The 18,091-nt window shown below is 39.0% G+C and overlaps 1 protein-coding gene across 1 annotated transcript in view; it reads right to left on the bottom strand.

Moving 5' to 3' along the window:
* The window catches only part of DNAH5 (dynein axonemal heavy chain 5), a 297,391-nt gene that overhangs the window by 49,150 nt on the left and 230,150 nt on the right, over positions 1–18,091 (bottom strand). The window contains exons 56-61 of the mRNA XM_072807314.1: positions 16,900–17,131; positions 15,633–15,747; positions 15,221–15,397; positions 12,040–12,243; positions 9,366–9,545; positions 5,496–5,633 (exon numbers count right to left, since the gene is read on the bottom strand). Coding sequence (XP_072663415.1) covers positions 5,496–5,633; positions 9,366–9,545; positions 12,040–12,243; positions 15,221–15,397; positions 15,633–15,747; positions 16,900–17,131 — 1,046 coding nt within the window. The remainder of the gene's footprint in view (positions 1–5,495; positions 5,634–9,365; positions 9,546–12,039; positions 12,244–15,220; positions 15,398–15,632; positions 15,748–16,899; positions 17,132–18,091) is intronic.

Below are 18,091 nucleotides of genomic sequence, written 5' to 3'. Positions count from 1 at the left end.
CCTGATCAAAACTCTTCAGAGTGTAGGGATAGAGGGAACATTCCTCAACATCTTAAAAGCCATCTACGAAAAGCCCACAGCAAATATCATTCTCAATGGGGAAGCACTGGGAGCCTTTCCCCTAAGATCAGGAACAAGACAGGGATGTCCACTCTCACCACTGCTATTCAATATAGTACTGGAAGTCCTAGCCTCAGCAATCAGACAACAAAAAGACATTAAAGGCATTCAAATTGGCAAAGTAGAAGTCAAACTCTCCCTCTTCGCCGATGACATGATACTCTACATAGAAAACCCAAAAGCCTCCACCCCAAGATTGCTAGAACTCATACACCAATTTGGTAGCGTGGCAGGATACAAAATCAATGCCCAGAAATCATTGGCATTTCTATACACTAACAATGAGACTGAAAAAAGAGGAATTAAGGAGTCAATCCCATTTACAATTGCACCCAAAAGCATAAGATACCTAGGAATAAACCTAACCAAAGAGGTAAAGGATCTATACCCTAAAAACTATAGAACACTTCTGAAAGAAATTGAGGAAGACACAAAGAGATGGAAAAATATTCCATGCTCATGGATTGGCAGCATTAATATTGTGAAAATGTCAATGTTACCCAGGGTAATATACACGTTTAATGCAATCTCTATCAAAATACCATGGACTTTCTTCAGAGAGTCAGAACTAATTATTTTAAGGTTTGTGTGGAATCAGAAAAGACCCTGAATAGCCAGGGGAATTTTAAAAAAGAAAACCACACCTGGGGGAATCACAATGCCAGATTTCAGGTTGTACTACAAAGCTGTGGTCATCAAGACAGTGTGGTACTGACACAAAATCAGACACATAGATCAATGGAACAGAATAGAGAACCCAGAAGTGGACCCTGAACTTTATGGTCAACTAATATTCGATAAAGGAGGAAAGACTCTCCACTGGAAGAAAGACAGTCTCTTCAATAAATGGTGCTGGGAAAATTGGACATCCACATGCAGAAGAATGAAACTAGACCACTCTCTTGCACCATACACAAAGATAAACTCAAAATGGATGAAAGATCTAAATGTGAGACAAGATTCCATCAAAATCCTAGAGGAGAACACAGGCAACACCTTTTTTGAATTTGGCCACAGTAACTTCTTGCAAGATACATCCACGAAGGCAAAAGAAACAAAAGCAAAAATGAACTATTGGGACTTCATCAAGATAAGAAGCTTTTGCACAGCAAAGGATACAGTCAACAAAACTCAAAGACAACCTACAGAATGGGAGAAGATATTTGCAAATGACATATCAGATAAAGGGCTAGTTTCCAAGATCTATAAAGAACTTCTTAAACTCAACACCAAAGAAACAAACAATCCAATCATGAAATGGGCAAAAGACATGAACAGAAATCTCACAGAGGAAGACATAGACATGGCCAACATGCACATGAGAAAATGCTCTGCATCACTTGCCATCAGGGAAATACAAATCAAAACCACAATGAGATACCACCTCACACCATTCAGAATCGGGAACATTAACAAGTCAGGAAACTTCAAATGTTGGAGAGGATGTGGAGAAAGGGGAACCCTCTTGCACTGTTGTGAACTGGTGCAGCCACTCTGGAAAACTGTGTGGAGGTTCCTCAAAGAGTTAAAAATAGACCTGCCCTACGACCCAGCAATCACACTGTTGGGGATTTATCCCAAAGTTACAGATGCAGTGAAATGCCGGGACACCTGCATCCCGATGTTTCTAGCAGCAATGTCCACAATAGCCAAACTGTGGAAGGAGCCTCGGTGTCCATCGAAAGATGAATGGATAAAGAAGATGTGGTTTATGTATACCATGGAATATTATCAGCTATTAGAAATGACAAATACCCACCATTTGCTTCAACGTGGATGGAACTGGAGGGTATTATGCCGAATGAAGTAAGTCAGTCGGAAAAGGACAAACATTACATGTTCTCATTCATTTGGGGAATATGAATAATAGTGAAAGGGAACATAAGGGAAGGGAGAAGAAATGTGTGGGAAATATCAGAAAGGGAGACAGAACATAAAGACTCCTAACTCTGGGAATGAACTAGGGGTGGTGGAAGGGGAGGAGGGCGGGGGGGTGGGGGTGAATGGGTGACAGGCACTGAGGGGGGCACTTGTCGTGATGAGCACTGGGTGTTATTATGTATGTTGGCAAATTGAACATCAATAAAAAATAAATTTGTTATATAAAAAAAAGAAAATCAGGATTCTTTCTCATGTTAAAGTTCTAGCATCATTAATGCTTTATCTAAATCCACATCTCCTTTTACTTTAGGTGAAGCTTTAGATTATCTTCCGTTTGTTCTGTTCTGAGGCTTTCTCACAAATCCCAGTGACACCTGTCTCAGCTGGTCCCTCTCTGGTGCTCTGTGTGTCAGTAAAAGACCTTGAACCAGGCTTCCATACACTGTTACTACTCAATGTTCCATTCTTAAAAACTAATAATCTTCTTTATCTTTAAGACAACTGCCAATGCTACTTGTAGAATCTTATATGTATGAAATAATAGTGGGGACAGATAAAGATTTAGCAAAGGACCAGTCACAGGAGGTTCATTTATAACATATGTATATGTTACACATAATGCATAATTATGTTATATCTGCTAAATGTCTAATACTAGAGAAATATTTAAACAAATTATGGCATACCAGTGAATAAGAATACTCTGAAACCATTAAAAATTGTCTTGTAAAAATTTTTATAACCAAGAAAGATATTCATAATATATTACTAAGTTGAAAATTCAATTTAAAACAGTATGTATTAAGTTATATTATATATTCAAATGTTATACTTTACACATATTTTCAAATATACATAAATCAAGGAAAATGTTCAGATAGATGTTCAGATGATAAAGAGCAAATATTTTTAGTGTTCATTTCCAGGATTCCCTAAGGAACACGAACTGCTTTTGTAATTATAACACAATACCGTGTTTTTCAAAAGCAAGATATTTATTATAGTTTGTTCTCTGGGATTCTATTTTCCTTTCCCCCTAGGCTTAGTGAAGGAAACCTAAAAGCCCAGCAGAGGTATACTCCTACATCTATATTGCCCATATTTATTTATTTGTTTGTTTCTCCCCAAGGAGAAAAATGCCAGCTGGGAAAAATGATATTATAAATCATTTATTTCTGCCTACCTTTGAAACAAACTTTTCATGTAAAAGACATTTTTAAGATTAAGTTTTCTTCCCAAAATTCCCCATCTCCACTCTCAATTGGCCAAATAAGAAAATGGCCAGGGCCCTCCTCTCTGGCTTTTTTTTTTTTTTTTTTTGGGGGGGGGGGGGTTAGCTCACACTTCTTTAGGGGATGTGAGTAGCAGGAAGGGAGAGGAAATTTCTGAGAGTGCAGGAGCCAGGAGCAGCTCTACCCTCTAAGCCTGGCTAGGGCAGTGAGCAGACTTCCCTGGGTTCCTGGAGCAGTGCCCCGGCCCACTCTCTGTAGTGTTCCCAAGAGCGTAACTAGCTGTCCAGAAGGACGAGGGAAGTGGACCCCCATGAAGGCACTGCCCTGTAGAGAAGAACAGGGCATACACTCCTTCAGGGGACAGCACAGACCTGGTTCATGAGATTAGGGGTCCGACTGTGATGAACTGGATTCAAGGCCCTTCGCCTACTCATCCTCTGTAAGTCCTCTGTAAGCCCCCTGGACTCTCATGGAGTTCATTAGGGGAAAGGAGCCACAAAGTGACTAAAGGTCAGGTTCAATGCCAGCATGTTAGAGGCAGATGGACTCACAGCTAGATTTTGTATTAATTTTTAAAAAACTTGACATTTGTGGAAACAAGTGTTGAAGTCAGAGCCATACCTTTACAGGAGCACCTCTTGTATGGTCCTAACAAGCAGTAGATGCTCAAAACCAAAAAAGCATATTGTATGAACTAATGCAAAAATGTTACAATTCAAACACGGTAACATGAGGCCTAAAATATTTTCAGTATATTCAGTAGCACCTCCAAATATAAGTGAGTGTCCACCACGGGAAATAATTATCACACCTTCCTCATAGTTTCTAAAGTAGACTCTTTCAAATTGCAATGTTGATTTTCTCTTTATATGATGATAACTGAATCTCAAAGAGCATAATTAATAAACTCAAATAGGTGTTATACAATTACTTCCCTAATTTTTCTAAAAGGCTTTTATTTTGCTTTCAGGAGCTGAAGTATCACACATTTTGCACAGAGTAAAACTGAAGTGTTCATCTAAGTTCTCTTGTTGGGACTCCCATAAGAAACTGGGCTATCACAGCAGGAATCTCAGTCATGACCAATGAAGACAAAATGGGCAGGAGGAAAGTCCACAAAATCAAGGAAAGAACAGAGTGAATCTATCTCTTATTTACCAAACACAGGATTTACCAGAGGCAAATACAGATTTTGTGGCGCCAGAAGCTTATATAATGTGTGAGGTCCATCCACTTCAAGAAAATCATTAGAGATTTACAAATACAAAACTCCCAAGTAAATGAGTATATATCGAAAGGGAAAAAATCATGACAAAGTCCTGGTGACTTAAAAACTCAGGCACCTTTCCTCTGAAATTTCTAGGTATTTTATCTGAATGCTTATACACAAATGCATGCCAATCATAACCTGGTTTCCCTCCCCCTAAAACACCCTACAAGTCCCAGGAGCCTGTGCCCATGAGGAGCTCTGAAGCCTAAGCTACACTGGCCTGTTTTAAAGCTTCCTGGATATCCAAAAGGAAAGAAGCCCCAGTGGAGCTGGAGTAATTGGTATAAATAAGATAAATAACCTATAGCCCAGGAGATCAGAAATGTATGAACCCAGATTCTGAAAGAATCTACAGCTGCTATTTTGTAGACTAAGTTGAGAAGACTGTAGATGGTTATTGTCATCAGATGCAACCATGTGGCCAGTCACATTAGTCCAGCAGAGAGGCCTGAAGTGAACACCAGAAGGCCAAGGTCTAGTTCAGACTGTTCAGCCCTATGACAAGGAGCCACCCTCTGGACTTCTTTCTCCAAAAGGGCTATAAAATATATAAATTTCTTATTTCTCCAAAAGGACTATAAAATATATAAAATATAGTATATTTTTATATATAAAAATATTCACCTTGCTTACCTTGCAAGATTATTTCAAAGATTAAATAAGATAAAGTGGGAAACATGATTTGAAAAACGTAACAAAACGTACTACATGGCAGGCTGTTTTTGCCACCATCAATAAGAGGACTCAGATATGTTCCAGAAAGCCTCCTACCTTAGCTGACCATCCCGACCTCTCACCAAGGTCCTTAGTATGTGTTAGAAACAAACTCTAGGGTTTAGTGAAGGATTACGTGCTGTTTATGTACTATGTATACATTAAATCAATCCTTGCTGAGAACCAACCTCTTGGAAAAAGAAAGCAGCAAAGGAAGGAAGGGTCTACTATAGGTATGTTGGTGTATGATAGTCCATTCCATGCCAGAGAACAGTTACCTGCTTTTCGGTCATGGCCTGTTCATATTCAGCCTGCACCACATCAAGCTCTGCTTGCTTGTCATCCAGCTCAGCCTGGGCCTTCTGCAGATCCTGCATGGCCAAGATGTAGCGATTCTCCTGTACCACCAAGTTGGCCTGCACAGGACATACGCAAGGTGAATAATGCATGTGTGCAAACCAAACAGCCAGCATTTCAGAGTCTGAGACCTCAGCAATATTTATACCTGTTTTCTGTTCTACCTCTAGAGTCTCTTCAAGTTGCATTAAGTCAAGATCAAATCTTAACGTGGACTTGATATAAATGTTTATAAGCAGAAAATTAATACATTCAAAGTCAGCACATTTTTTCCAAAAAGCACCAGATAGTAAATATTTTAGACATTTTGAGTCAAGGGGCAAAATCAAGGCTATTTTGTTCAGGTACTTATCTAAAAACCATTTAAAATAAATGAAAAAACTCTTATTTACAAAACATACACATAGAGGTTGTGAGCTAGATTTGGCCTGTGGGCCAGAGTTTGCTGGTCCTTAGATCAGAGCACTGCAGTATTAAATGCCCATGGGTAAATTATGGAACACTGTAATATTATTGTAGAAAAAGAAAAAACTGAATATTGAGAACTCTCTGCCTAGTAAAACTCATCACTATTGATGAGGATATTAAAACAAGATAAAGAATAGAAATAGTATACACTGCATGTAAAATGTAGATTTTGTGAGTTGTGGTGATCTCGATGTTGTTCTTGTAGTCTTCATATATTGTTTGCCTTCCATAAACGAACTGATGCCTTGAACTGTGATTTTTTTAAAAAAATATTTTATTTATTTATTCATAAGAGACACAGAGAGAAAGAGAGGCAGAGACACAGGCAGAGGGAGAAGCAGGCTCCGTGCAGGGAGCCTGATGTGGGACTCGATCCCAGGTCTCCAGGATCATGCTCTGGGCTGAAGGCAGGCGCTAAACTGCTGAGCCACCCGGGCTGCCCTTGAACTGTGATTAATTAAAAATATTTGTTTTCAGGAAGTTACTAAATTTGACTCAAGAGATGTATTCAGAAGCAGTATTAGCAAAAGACAAGATGTAGAAAACAGTCCATGCTTATAGGAATTTAGATGCCTTAAAGGGATCCCTGGGTGGTGCAGCGATTTGGTGCCTGCCTTTGGCCCAGGGCGCAATCCTGGAGACCCGGGATCGAATCCCACGTCGGGTTCCCGGTGCATGGAGCCTGCTTCTCCCTCTGCCTGTGTCTCTGCCTCTCTCTCTCTCTCTTTCTGTGTGACTATCATAAATAAAAAATTTTTTTAAAAAAGGAATTTAGATGCTTTAAACAATTTTTTGGAGTCAAAATTTTCCTTTTTAAATCTCTAAATTGTTAAAATTGTTTTAATGAGGATAATCCACTATTAGGGCCACATTCTTTCTGGAGTGTTTCAGAAGAAAAGATTATCTTGAAACAAATTTTTGAAATAAATTATTTTCCCGTCTGAAAATCTCAGGCTCCCAAATTTGGGAAGAATAATCCTTTAAAGGAAAGTCCAAGTTCCATAACTTACTAGAACCACTGATAGGCAAAACTACAGTTTAAAAAAGATCTAACTCTTGGGACATTTTCTTGTCAGGTCTGCTCTATACTGCACCTGTTGCCATGGATTAAACATAAAAGAAAAGCAAGGTAATGATGCCAAACAACTCACTGAAGCAGTAAACTAATGTCAAATGATCACAGCCCCAGAGATTTTGAATATTTTCTAGAATTTTACTCAGAAAAAATAAATTAAAAAAAAATCTAATGAAGCTCTCAAAAGTTGCTACCCAAAAAGTACAGAATCCCTTCCAGTCTGCAGCTCCATGCAGATCACTTACATTCTGTGAGCTTCCATTTATCCATGAAGATATTGAAAATCTACCTCCTACAGTGTGTGTGTGACAGAGGATTAAATAAGATAACATGTAAACACCCACAGCTGGTGCCTGGCCTACAACAAGAATTCAATAAATAATAGCTGTTGTTGTCCAAGTATAATATTTAAGGTTCTACTGTTACGAATGTTCTGTTTATAGGGACTGATATTTACTGGTTTTCACAGTTTTCAAGGAGAATTATCATTATCATTTACTTGAATGGAGTCTGAATTGTTATTAGCCGATATTTAAGTTTATTCACTACTAGATGTCACTTGGTCCACTGACCGGGATTGCCGGAAGAAGCACAGCTCCTTGGTGTCCCCATCACTGCTTAGTGTTGAGGAGGTTCCACCTGGAGTGTAAGAAGTGTCCTTAAGCTGTCCTCATTCAGAAGCAGGAGCTGGCCAGAGAAGTCCCTCCAGGAATATATGAAATGAGGGGCCTTGGTCAGTGATGCTTCGTACTAATGTATGCAGAGGTGCCCAGTGATAATCTGCACTCTCTCTATTTCACCTTCTCCTTAAGCAGGGAGTATGCAGACTCTCTCTAATTGCACTCATTTTCATGCCTGAACATTCAGAGAGACCTGACACATTCTAGGCTCCCAGAGGCTGGGAGCTGAGAGGCTGGGTCCTGGTCACTTCCAGGACCGACTTCTCAGAAAGAAAGGTAGAGATTCTAGGAGTAAGTAAAAGGTTCCCCCTTCTGACAGTGTTCTCTTCACTTCCAACTGCAGGATCATGTTGTCGTATGACTGTGGCGGGGCTAAAATGTCCTGGAAAATCCCAGAGGAAGGGATTTTCTTGTTCTTATGTAAACCTTGATCAGAATGGCCATTATTTGGTACTGATTTCAGCTCATTTTATTTAAAACAATTACAACAAAATAAAAGCTACCCATCATAAATTCAACAGTAATTCCTTTAAAAACACTATATGCTTACTCACTAGAAACATTTGCAAAAGATGCCCTGTATTTTTCATTTGATAGGGTGGTTATAATTCAGGCAATATCAGAATGCCCATTTTGAGCTATGCTGGAGTCTTCAGAATTCATCATATCGACAGCATGACATCAATTATTTGCTCTCAAATTCTCTAAACTAAATGAGTCATTGTTCCTTTAAGTTGCCTTAGGACCCCAAGGGGCTTCAGCCACTGAATAAATGACCCAGGTATGGTAACAGTTAGAAAATAAAATGGGATTTGCAACCCTATCCATATCTTGTTTCCACTTCCGATTATTTTTATCATGATTATTAAACTCCTTGGACGGCTTACAAGCATAAGTGGGTTTCAGTTGATGGTTGAGAAAGATTAGACTCATACAAGAGCAAAATAATCAACCAGGCCACACGTGTGATTTTTGAGACATTGGTATGCCATTTCTAAAACATGTATTTGCCTCTCCATCTGCTGCAGACTGTCTCTGATGGTGGAGGAGTATGTGCCTATGAAGCTTAGAAATGCAATTACTCAAAGGGAAACAGGCATATTATCAAATCACATTGAAGAACAGATGACATTCAGTTTCTTTCCTGAGAAACAAAGGAAAAGAGTAAGAATACCATGTCATAACTTATAGCCCAGACTAGCCACCAATTGTGTGCAGACATAAGATTCCCTGGCAGGAGATCTTGGACATTGCCAGGAGATTCTATGCTATAGTTTTCTGTGTTTCTTTTTTCCAAGTTGACACTGTGGAAGAAAAATATCCAGGATCCCACAATGGACTTGGCATCCTTCTAAAGAGTCCATGCTTAAAGGTTCATACAACTCTGATTAGAGAGGTATTACAGAGAAGAGAAACATCCTGTGCTCAGCCCTTCTGTCACTTGCTCTCCCATGGACTTGAATACACCACCAGAGGCTAAAGGCTCCTATGCTATATGAAAAGGCAAAACTAATTGACCTAAGGGGCTTTATAGGCATGTATTGCACAGTTCTACCTAGGAGACTCACCTTCAGAGGCAACACTTCTCTGTTTATAGAAAAGAAGGCAGCCATGGCTTTGGTCCAGGAGCAAAGACCAGCTACGTTCCCACATACACGTTTAGCCGTTTCAATGTTGTAGTCTGTCATTTCAAAGTATGGATTCAAAAATTCTATCACTTCTTCATTTATTGTGTCTTTTGGGAATTGCTATGAAAGAAAAGAGTATAATTAAGTCAAAATACTTTTCTCCACAAAGTCATACTCACATTATGTCATTGAAATTACTGAACAACGAGGAAGGGATGCATGATATCACATTTTGCTGATATTTCAGGATATTGGGCCAAAGTCATGAAAGTGAAAACAGGGCAAGCAGTGATAGCAAAGAAGTCAGAGCTTACTTTAGCTTCTGTGAATAAGAGATACCAACCCTAAATAAATGTTCTGGGACCCAGGGAAAGAGTAAATTATTTAGGTGATGAATACTAAGATGGTTACATTTTCATGTCATTAATCCTAAATAGGTGAATTGTATAAGCCCATAAAATCAATAATGGAAAACAAATATACTCAGGTATATTCAGCCTAAGGACAAAATATATTTAGCATTTAGCAGCAACTAAATGCTTAATACATTTAAACAGAGGTTCTATTAAACTCATCTGAAATATAAAGGTTACAACCTAGACATTAGGCTCTGAGGGCAATGAATTAAATTTAATCATAAAATTATCCAGAATATGAGAGAACTGTTATCTTCTGAAGGGATAAAACTTAGAAATAGTAGCAGAAGTGGATTAAGAACACTTTTTTTGCGTCAGCAGAAGACTGGCCAAACAACGAAACTGGACCCCCCTCAAGCAATGTTCGCTCATCTTAAAGATAACCAGATGTTCTCCAAGTGGAAAGGAATGCAGCACCTAAATAAAAGCTTTCACAGAACATACACAAGGTAGGGTGGAATACACACTATCATTGAGAAATCTTCCAGTACCAGTTTCTTTTATGACACTTGAGAAATAGTGAAGCCAGAAGAATATTTGGGAACAATGGAAAGACAGTGGTGACAAAAGAAAAATGGCAAGAGAGCTTCCAAGAGCAATGGTTGTGCCACCAGGTACATAGGATGGGAACCTAGAGTAACCCATCAGGATCCTATGTGAAGTCTGATTCCACTGTCATGTTTTTCTGTGAAAACCTCTTAAGCCTCCTCTATCACCACTGCCATTCCACATGCACTCAATCAGTACCACATACACTCAGAGTGTCACCTCCCCTCCATTCATCGACTGATGAATGGATAAAGAAGCTGTGGTATATATACACAATCTATTATTACTCAGCCATCAAAAAAGAATGAAATCTGGCCATTTGCAAGGACATGGATAGAACTAGAGGGTATTACCTTAAGTGAAACAAGTAAATCAGAGAAAGACAAATACCATATGATTTTACTCATATGTGGAATTTAAGAGACAAAACAGATGAACATAGGGAAAGGAAGGAAAAATAAAATAAGAGGAAAACAGAGAGGGAGACAAACCATAAGAGACTCTTCATCATAGGAAACAAACTGAGAGTTGCTGTAAGAGAGGTGCCTGGGGGGATGGGGTAACTGGGTGATGGGCATTAAGGAGGGCATGTGACATGATGAGCACTGGCTATTATATGCAACTGATGAATCACTAAATTTTACCCCTGAAACTAATAATACACTCTAAGTTAACTAAATTGAATTTAAATAAAAATATATTTTTTTAAAAAGTAGAACAACTTACTGCTGGCAGATGTGTAAACTGACACAGCTATTTTTGAAAACTCTTTGGCACTCTATATAAAGCTGTTTAAATGTATAGAGATGGTAGCTACATTTGTGATGAGCATAGCACAATGTACAGAATTGTCTAATCACTATTGTACACCTGAAAAACATGTAACATGTGTCAACTATACTCCAATCAAAGAAAACTTACAGCTATTAAAAAATGTAAAATCAAAGACCCAGAAATCCCATTCCAGAGTACAGAGCCAACTGAAATGCAAATACACCCACCAAATGACCTATAGACCAACTATCATAGTAGCTTTATTTACAATAGCCAAAACTGGTAACAACCCAAAAATCCATCAACAGTCCAATGGACAAATAAATTGAAATGTATTACAGGATTTCACACTGTGCTTGTTCATACAAGCTCATGAGGAAACATTGCTAAATTTTCAGGAATTCTGTACACTGCTTGTTAAATAGAACTGTTATTAAGAATTAATTTATATAAACTTAGTTACATAAATTTCCCTTAAAATAAAAATAATGCATAGTAAAAGTAAACACTTTCTATTATTTTACTACATTTTACCATCTATGTTTTGAGGTCATCTATATCTATTGTATCTACAAGGTGGTACATACCTTATATTCGACTATGTACCTCTCCCCAGCCCTACATTCATTCAGCAAGATCATTTTGGTAGCTTGAAATTGGCCATTGTGGGGATATTTACACCGTGGAAATTGGCAAACACTATAAATCCCCCAATATAGAGAATTTTTATATGTGATTATACCTCAATAAAGATGGTAAAAAATTTTTGTATGTTTGTGCAATAAATTCTTTTCTGAAATTTATTCTACTAAAGGGCTCAGACACTCTAATGAAGTCTGAGTCCCCTCTCAGTCCATCATTATTGAGCTACCAACCTGTAAGTTCTGTAAAAAGTTTCCTGCAGTCATGAGTTTTAAAGATTCCTGCCAGGAAGGGATTGTACAGCTTTTTTCCAGGTCAATTTTCACTGCATTGACTTTCCTTTGAAACAGGAGCAGCACACAATCCATGATCCTCATGATGAGGTGAGGGGGTCGGCCCAACGTGCGGACAGTGGCGATGTCTGAAGGCTTGATGGTCTGTGAGATGAGAGGAGGTCATCATCCAATCTCAGAAAAGAAAATGTGAACAAACCTATAATCTCTAAGTGCTATTTTGACAGAGGAAAGCAAGCATTTTTGAGTTAGATTCAGAGTCATAATGTTTAGATGCATAGTTAATCCCAAAGAAACACATGTCCTAAAAAGTTCAAACTTTTACAATTCAAACTGACAGCAAGAGGAGACAGTGAGGGAAATGCTGGTGAGTAGCTAAGGAGCTGTGACTTCTTTAAAAACATACAGACCACTCTGTGTCAGGAAAAAAAAAAGTGTAATCTGAAAGAAAAAGAATACTCAGCACTCAGGGAGCTACAAGGAATTCTCAACTCTAGTATGTGCAGTGCTTTCTACTCATTAGTTATATGGGTCAAGAATCTGCCTCTTTAGCATCCCCCCAGATTTGTCACAATGGGCTGACACCGACAGGTAGCCCCAGGGCTGACAGATTGAATAATTAGAGGTTTCTGAGCTGGGAAATTACCTTTAAATTGATGGAACTTAAGCAATACGAATTTCAAGAACTCAGATAAGTCCTGTCCCATTCTAGTATGGAGATTCTGAGAGAGTAAATTACTTAATAGTCACGTAGAATGATTGCGGTTGCTGATAACTGCTTTATCTCTTACACTGTGGAATAATTTTTAGAAAAATACTAAGCATAATAATCTGATACAGTCCTATTTCTAGGACAAATCATGTACACTCATCTCTTCCAGATCTTTTTTTTAAGATTTTATTTATTTATTTATTTGAGAGAGAGACAGAGAGAGAGTGCAAACATGATCTAAGATGCCATATGCTCAGTTTCCATGATGCCATTAGGTATCATGAGCTCAGTAAAGGTTTAGAAGTGTCTTTACACTATCAATATATTCTCTCTGTTGATCAGAGACTCTTAGTCTAAAGCCAAGATGCCCCTCAAAAAGGGAGTGGGTGGGGTTCAGGATCTTGAAGAGATCTGCATTCCCATGTTCACTGTAGCATTATTTACAATAGCCAAGATATAGACACGATCTAAATATCCACCAATGGATGAGTGGATAAAGAAATGCAAGAGATAGATAGATAGATAGATAGATAGATAGATAGATGATAGATAGAGTGTATGCATGTGCAAGTGTGTGTGTCTTTCTGTGTGTGTGTGTGTGAGTGCCTATGTACAATGGAATATTATTCAGTCTTTAAAAAAAAAAAAAAGGAAATCATGCCATTTGAAACAACATGGACAGACCTAGGGGCCATTTTGCCAAGTAAAATAAACCAAATACAGGAAAACAAATACTATATGATTCCATTTATGTGGAACCTAAAATAGTCAAGATTCATAGAAGCAGAGAATAGAACAGTGGTTGTCAGGTCTGGCAGGAGGAGGAAATGGGGAGCTGATGGTCAAGAGGTACAGATTTTCAGTTATACAGAATAAATAAATTCTGAACAGCTACTACATGGCACAGTGCCTATAGTTAATACTGTATTATATATTCAAATTTGTCAAGAGGGCAGATTTTAGATATGATGTTAAATGTTTTTAACACATAAAACAGCAACAATAATATTAAAGGGAGCGGTGTGGGGAGGGGGGATCTTTGGGAGGTGATGGACATGTCAATGGATTTGAAGGTGGGGATGGTTTCACGGGTATACACTTAATTCCCAAACTCTCAGGTTGTATACATTACACATGTACAGCTTTTTACATGACAGTCATACATTGATAAATTAGGTTTTTTTTAAAGGGGCAGATGAGGAGCCCACAAACTCGAGAGAGACTGAAGACCCATTCGGTGATAAAGAAGCACAGTGTAGCCAGAGAAAGAAGAAACAAAGGAGCAGAAAGTAAAGATATATCCCAATAAGAGTAGTGTGGAAAGTTGGAGAGAGGGGATCCCTGGGTGGCTCAGTGGTTTAGCGCCTGCCTTTGGCCCAAGGCGTGATTCTGGAGTCCCGGGATCGAGTCCCACGTCGGGCTCCCGGCATGGAGCCTGTTTCTCCCTCCTCCTGTGTCTCTGCCTCTTTCTCTCTCTCTCTCTCTGTCTATCATAAATAAATAAATAAATCTTAAAAAAAAAGTTGGACAGATATAGGAGAAGGCAATATCTTTATTGTCTCAAAAGAGTAGACATTCATATCTGTATATTGCTCAGGAAGCTTAAAGACTCAACTTGGATCAAAAAGATTGAGAAGTGTTTTAGGCGGTGAGCTTACAATAAAGTTTAAAAAATTACATTATCAAGTAATGAGGCATGCTCATTTGAGGTTCTAGAACCTGAATTAGCCATGGACAGAGCACCAGGGCTTCATTTCTCCAGCCAGGAATGAATAACATACAACAATAGATGAGCAAGACTGAAGAAGAAGTAATCTAAAATTGAGTCCAAAGAATCTTACATTGAGTCTTCAGCATTTGACTAGCCCTATAAGTTCTGGCCCATTTCATTAAACTCATATTTTCTCAGAATCCAACCTTCTTTCTAATTTCCCTCTTTCTGTTCTTGTCACATGATTGCGTTGAACAACTGTCAGAGCCTGCTCGAAACCCTCCATTAACAAGCCACATTAGTATTTGGATACTAATTCGTGGATACACTCAGAAAACACCATACTTTACAGACCTACTCCAGCATCCTCAATGAACAAGTAGGGAAATGTTATCTTAGAAATTCTATGTGACATTCCCAATGTCACTAGTGACAGAGTGGAAAAGAGAACCCAGGACTCCTGACCATCAATATATGACATTGCCCATCATTCATGAGTGAAGAAAATGAGATGTGAAGTAGCAAGTGCAAAATCTATAAAGACCTACTAACATCTCCCTGCAGAAAATATTACTTGCAATTGTGCCAGTGAAGAGACCTTTGGTCTGAAGCAGTAGAACATTTCCTTGCTGTTACTCATCTCCTCTGTCCTCATCCTAGATACTGAACTTGACATCTGTCCTATCACATAGATTTACCTGCAGGGCTGCTTCTGCTTCTTCTAATGCTGGTTTTGCTGCTTCCAGTTTTTCTTCAGCAATGGCTTTATCTTTAGAGATGCTGTCCACAATGGCTTGGGCTTTGTCCTTCACCTTCTGTACCTCAGCCTTGACCTTTTCGGCAGCCTGTGCCTTCATTGTCACTTCTTTTAAGACCTAATTCAATATAAAATTTAAAAAAATACCTTGTCAATCTGAAAGATAAACATTTTTCCTTGGTTTATTGATTTTGCCCACTTATAAAATATTTCACAATAAAATTAAGAGTACTGCATTCTCTTGGAAGTAATTTATATTTTCATGGTTACAATGTAGTCAATATGCATACGTCATTAACATTTATTACTAGGAATTTAAAACAAATACGGCACATGCACAAGTGCCCACACACCATGTCAGCTTTATCATTGGCCACCTGAAGCTCCTTTTCTTTCACTTCCAGTTCTTTGCTCAGGGCTGCAACAGACTCTGAGGCCTCTTTTAGCTTTTCCAATCCAGTATTCATTCTAGGATTGAAAATCCAAGCAAGCCATATTAAAATTTGTTGTATTCAGCCACATTTTCCAAGCACTGATTCATTAATAAAGATAGTAATAGTTCTATTTGAAGAATGAGCATATGTGCAAATAGCAATCCAAGAGGGCTTGACAAAAAGAAATATACACCCAGAGTTGATGCCAGACGGAACACATTTGAAAGTTTTTCATAGACCACACGTGGGAGCATGACCCCGTTATGACACTGCATAGCATGAAGAACGATGGTGGGTCTAGAATCTGTATCATGCAGGATTCACCTTTAATGAAGTTTAATTAAATGACAATAGACTTCAAATGCTTGAAGCCCTATCACAGAAGAAGGAAAATAAATAACTACTGTTAAAAAAAAAAAAAAGACAATTAAGTTAAAAGAAGAAAGATTTGGGATCAAGGAAAGAAACAAATTTGAAGTCATTAGAACAACCTATGAAGAGACCACTGACTATCTGGGCCTGAGATGATGTGACCTCAAAGACTGGAGCTCACAGAGTCAGTCAGCACAATCTCCCACCCAGGGACTCTTAGGGAGCAGCTCTGGCTGGTTCTGGCCATATGCAGGCAGGAGCTCTAAGTGTTCATAAAAGAGCAGGGCAGAGTAGTGAAACCTAGAACAGCCTCCAGGGTAGTAGGGTATTCACCATGCAGTGAAAATTAGCATCGGCCAGATTCTCCTACCCTAGACCCCAGAAAAGTGGGAGAGAAGAGGGAGGCGGGAAGTATTTCTACCATTATGTCATTCAGTATTATAACAAGAGGTAGGCCACATAAAACACTGGGCAACATTTAATTCTACTGGGCAAGAATGAAGCTTCTAGCAATCATGGAATAATCCTTTGAATAGACTTGAGAGGAGGGTGTCTTAGACTCAGCACTGTTGGCATTTGGGACTGGATGATTCTTTGCTGTGGGGGGCTACCTCGTATACTGGAGGATATTTAACAGCATCCCCGATCTCTGTTCATCTGATGCCAGTAGCACCCCTTGCCAGCCCCTACCACCTAAGTTGTAACAAACAAAAATGCTCCTCCTAGTCACTGCTAAATGCTTCCTAGGAGCAAATTTTCCCCCAGTTGACAGCCACTGCTTTAAAATAATTTTATATCTGAACTTCACACTCACCTGTTGGCCAGAGTGTGCACTTCCACATGCTTTTCTCTGTATGTGCACTTATAGCTCTGAATAAAAGAGAGGTATGACTTGGGAGTCACATGAGTAGAGCGTCGGAATCTCTGGAAATAATCAACACACTTCTCAGCTACCCCATCCTGGAAGGAGCCCATGCACTGGACCACTTCCTTCTTGGTTTCCAAACTGCAGTCAATATCATAGGAAGACAGGAAGTGTTCAGACACTAGAACGAATAAAGATGGCAATGGGTGAAATATGAACATGAATTACCATTTGAAAAGTTAACTGGCTATTATTGAAGGATTTAGACATTTCTTGGGAGTACACACCATTTTTATAGCCCCATTGAGGTACATATTTGTCAGCATTTTTGGCCCCAAGCCTATGACTTCAACAATTTTATTTTCCCTTTCATGTGCAAAACTAGAACAGAGCTCAAGACTATCATCAGTCTTTGTTTTCTGGTATTTATGCAAAGAAGTCTCTTCTGCACGGCTGCAGGTTCTGGTAAGCAGCCAGCCTGTTCTATGCTTTACATAAGGACCAAAGTGGTACAAATAACTTAGAAATCAGTGCCCACCTGGTACTCGTATTTAACAAGCCCATTTATTTTTAAACGCAGAACCTGTCATACCTTTTATCCCCCCAGGTTCTGACTGCATTTGGTATGGGAATGTTTGTCACTACATTTTTGTATGCCTGGGCCATCTTGTTCTCAAAAGTGGCAGCTGGCCATTGGCAGTCAGTTCTAATTTACAGCGTCCTTTAAAAATGTTTGGGTAAAAACCTCCTGTTGGAGACCTTTATCTTCCCACCCTTTATCTGGTGCCAATCATGGGACCAATTCTAAGGCAGCATTTCCTATTATAGGAATAGGTCATAAAGTCAGAGCTAATCAATCACCACATACACATCACACATCTGCTGCATGTCTGCCCCTGTGATGGGGCCATGGAGTGACACTGGTGTGAAACTTGGTCTCAACTCTAAAGAATTTACAAAGGTTGTAAATGATACAGTTAAAAATTATCATAACCAGGGAAGCCTGGATGGCTCAGTGGTTGAGGGTCTGCCTTCGGCTCAGGTTGTGATTCTGGGATCCAGGATTGAGTCCCACATCAGGCTCCCTCCATGGAGCCTGTTTCTCCCTCTGCCTGTGTCTCTGTCTCTCTTTTTGTGTGTC

The sequence above is a fragment of the Canis lupus genome, chromosome 31 (assembly GCF_048164855.1).
Source record: "Canis lupus baileyi chromosome 31, mCanLup2.hap1, whole genome shotgun sequence".
NCBI lineage: Eukaryota > Metazoa > Chordata > Mammalia > Carnivora > Canidae > Canis > Canis lupus.
The sequence above is the reverse complement of the archived record's forward strand: the minus strand, read 5'-3'. Positions and strand labels throughout refer to the sequence as shown.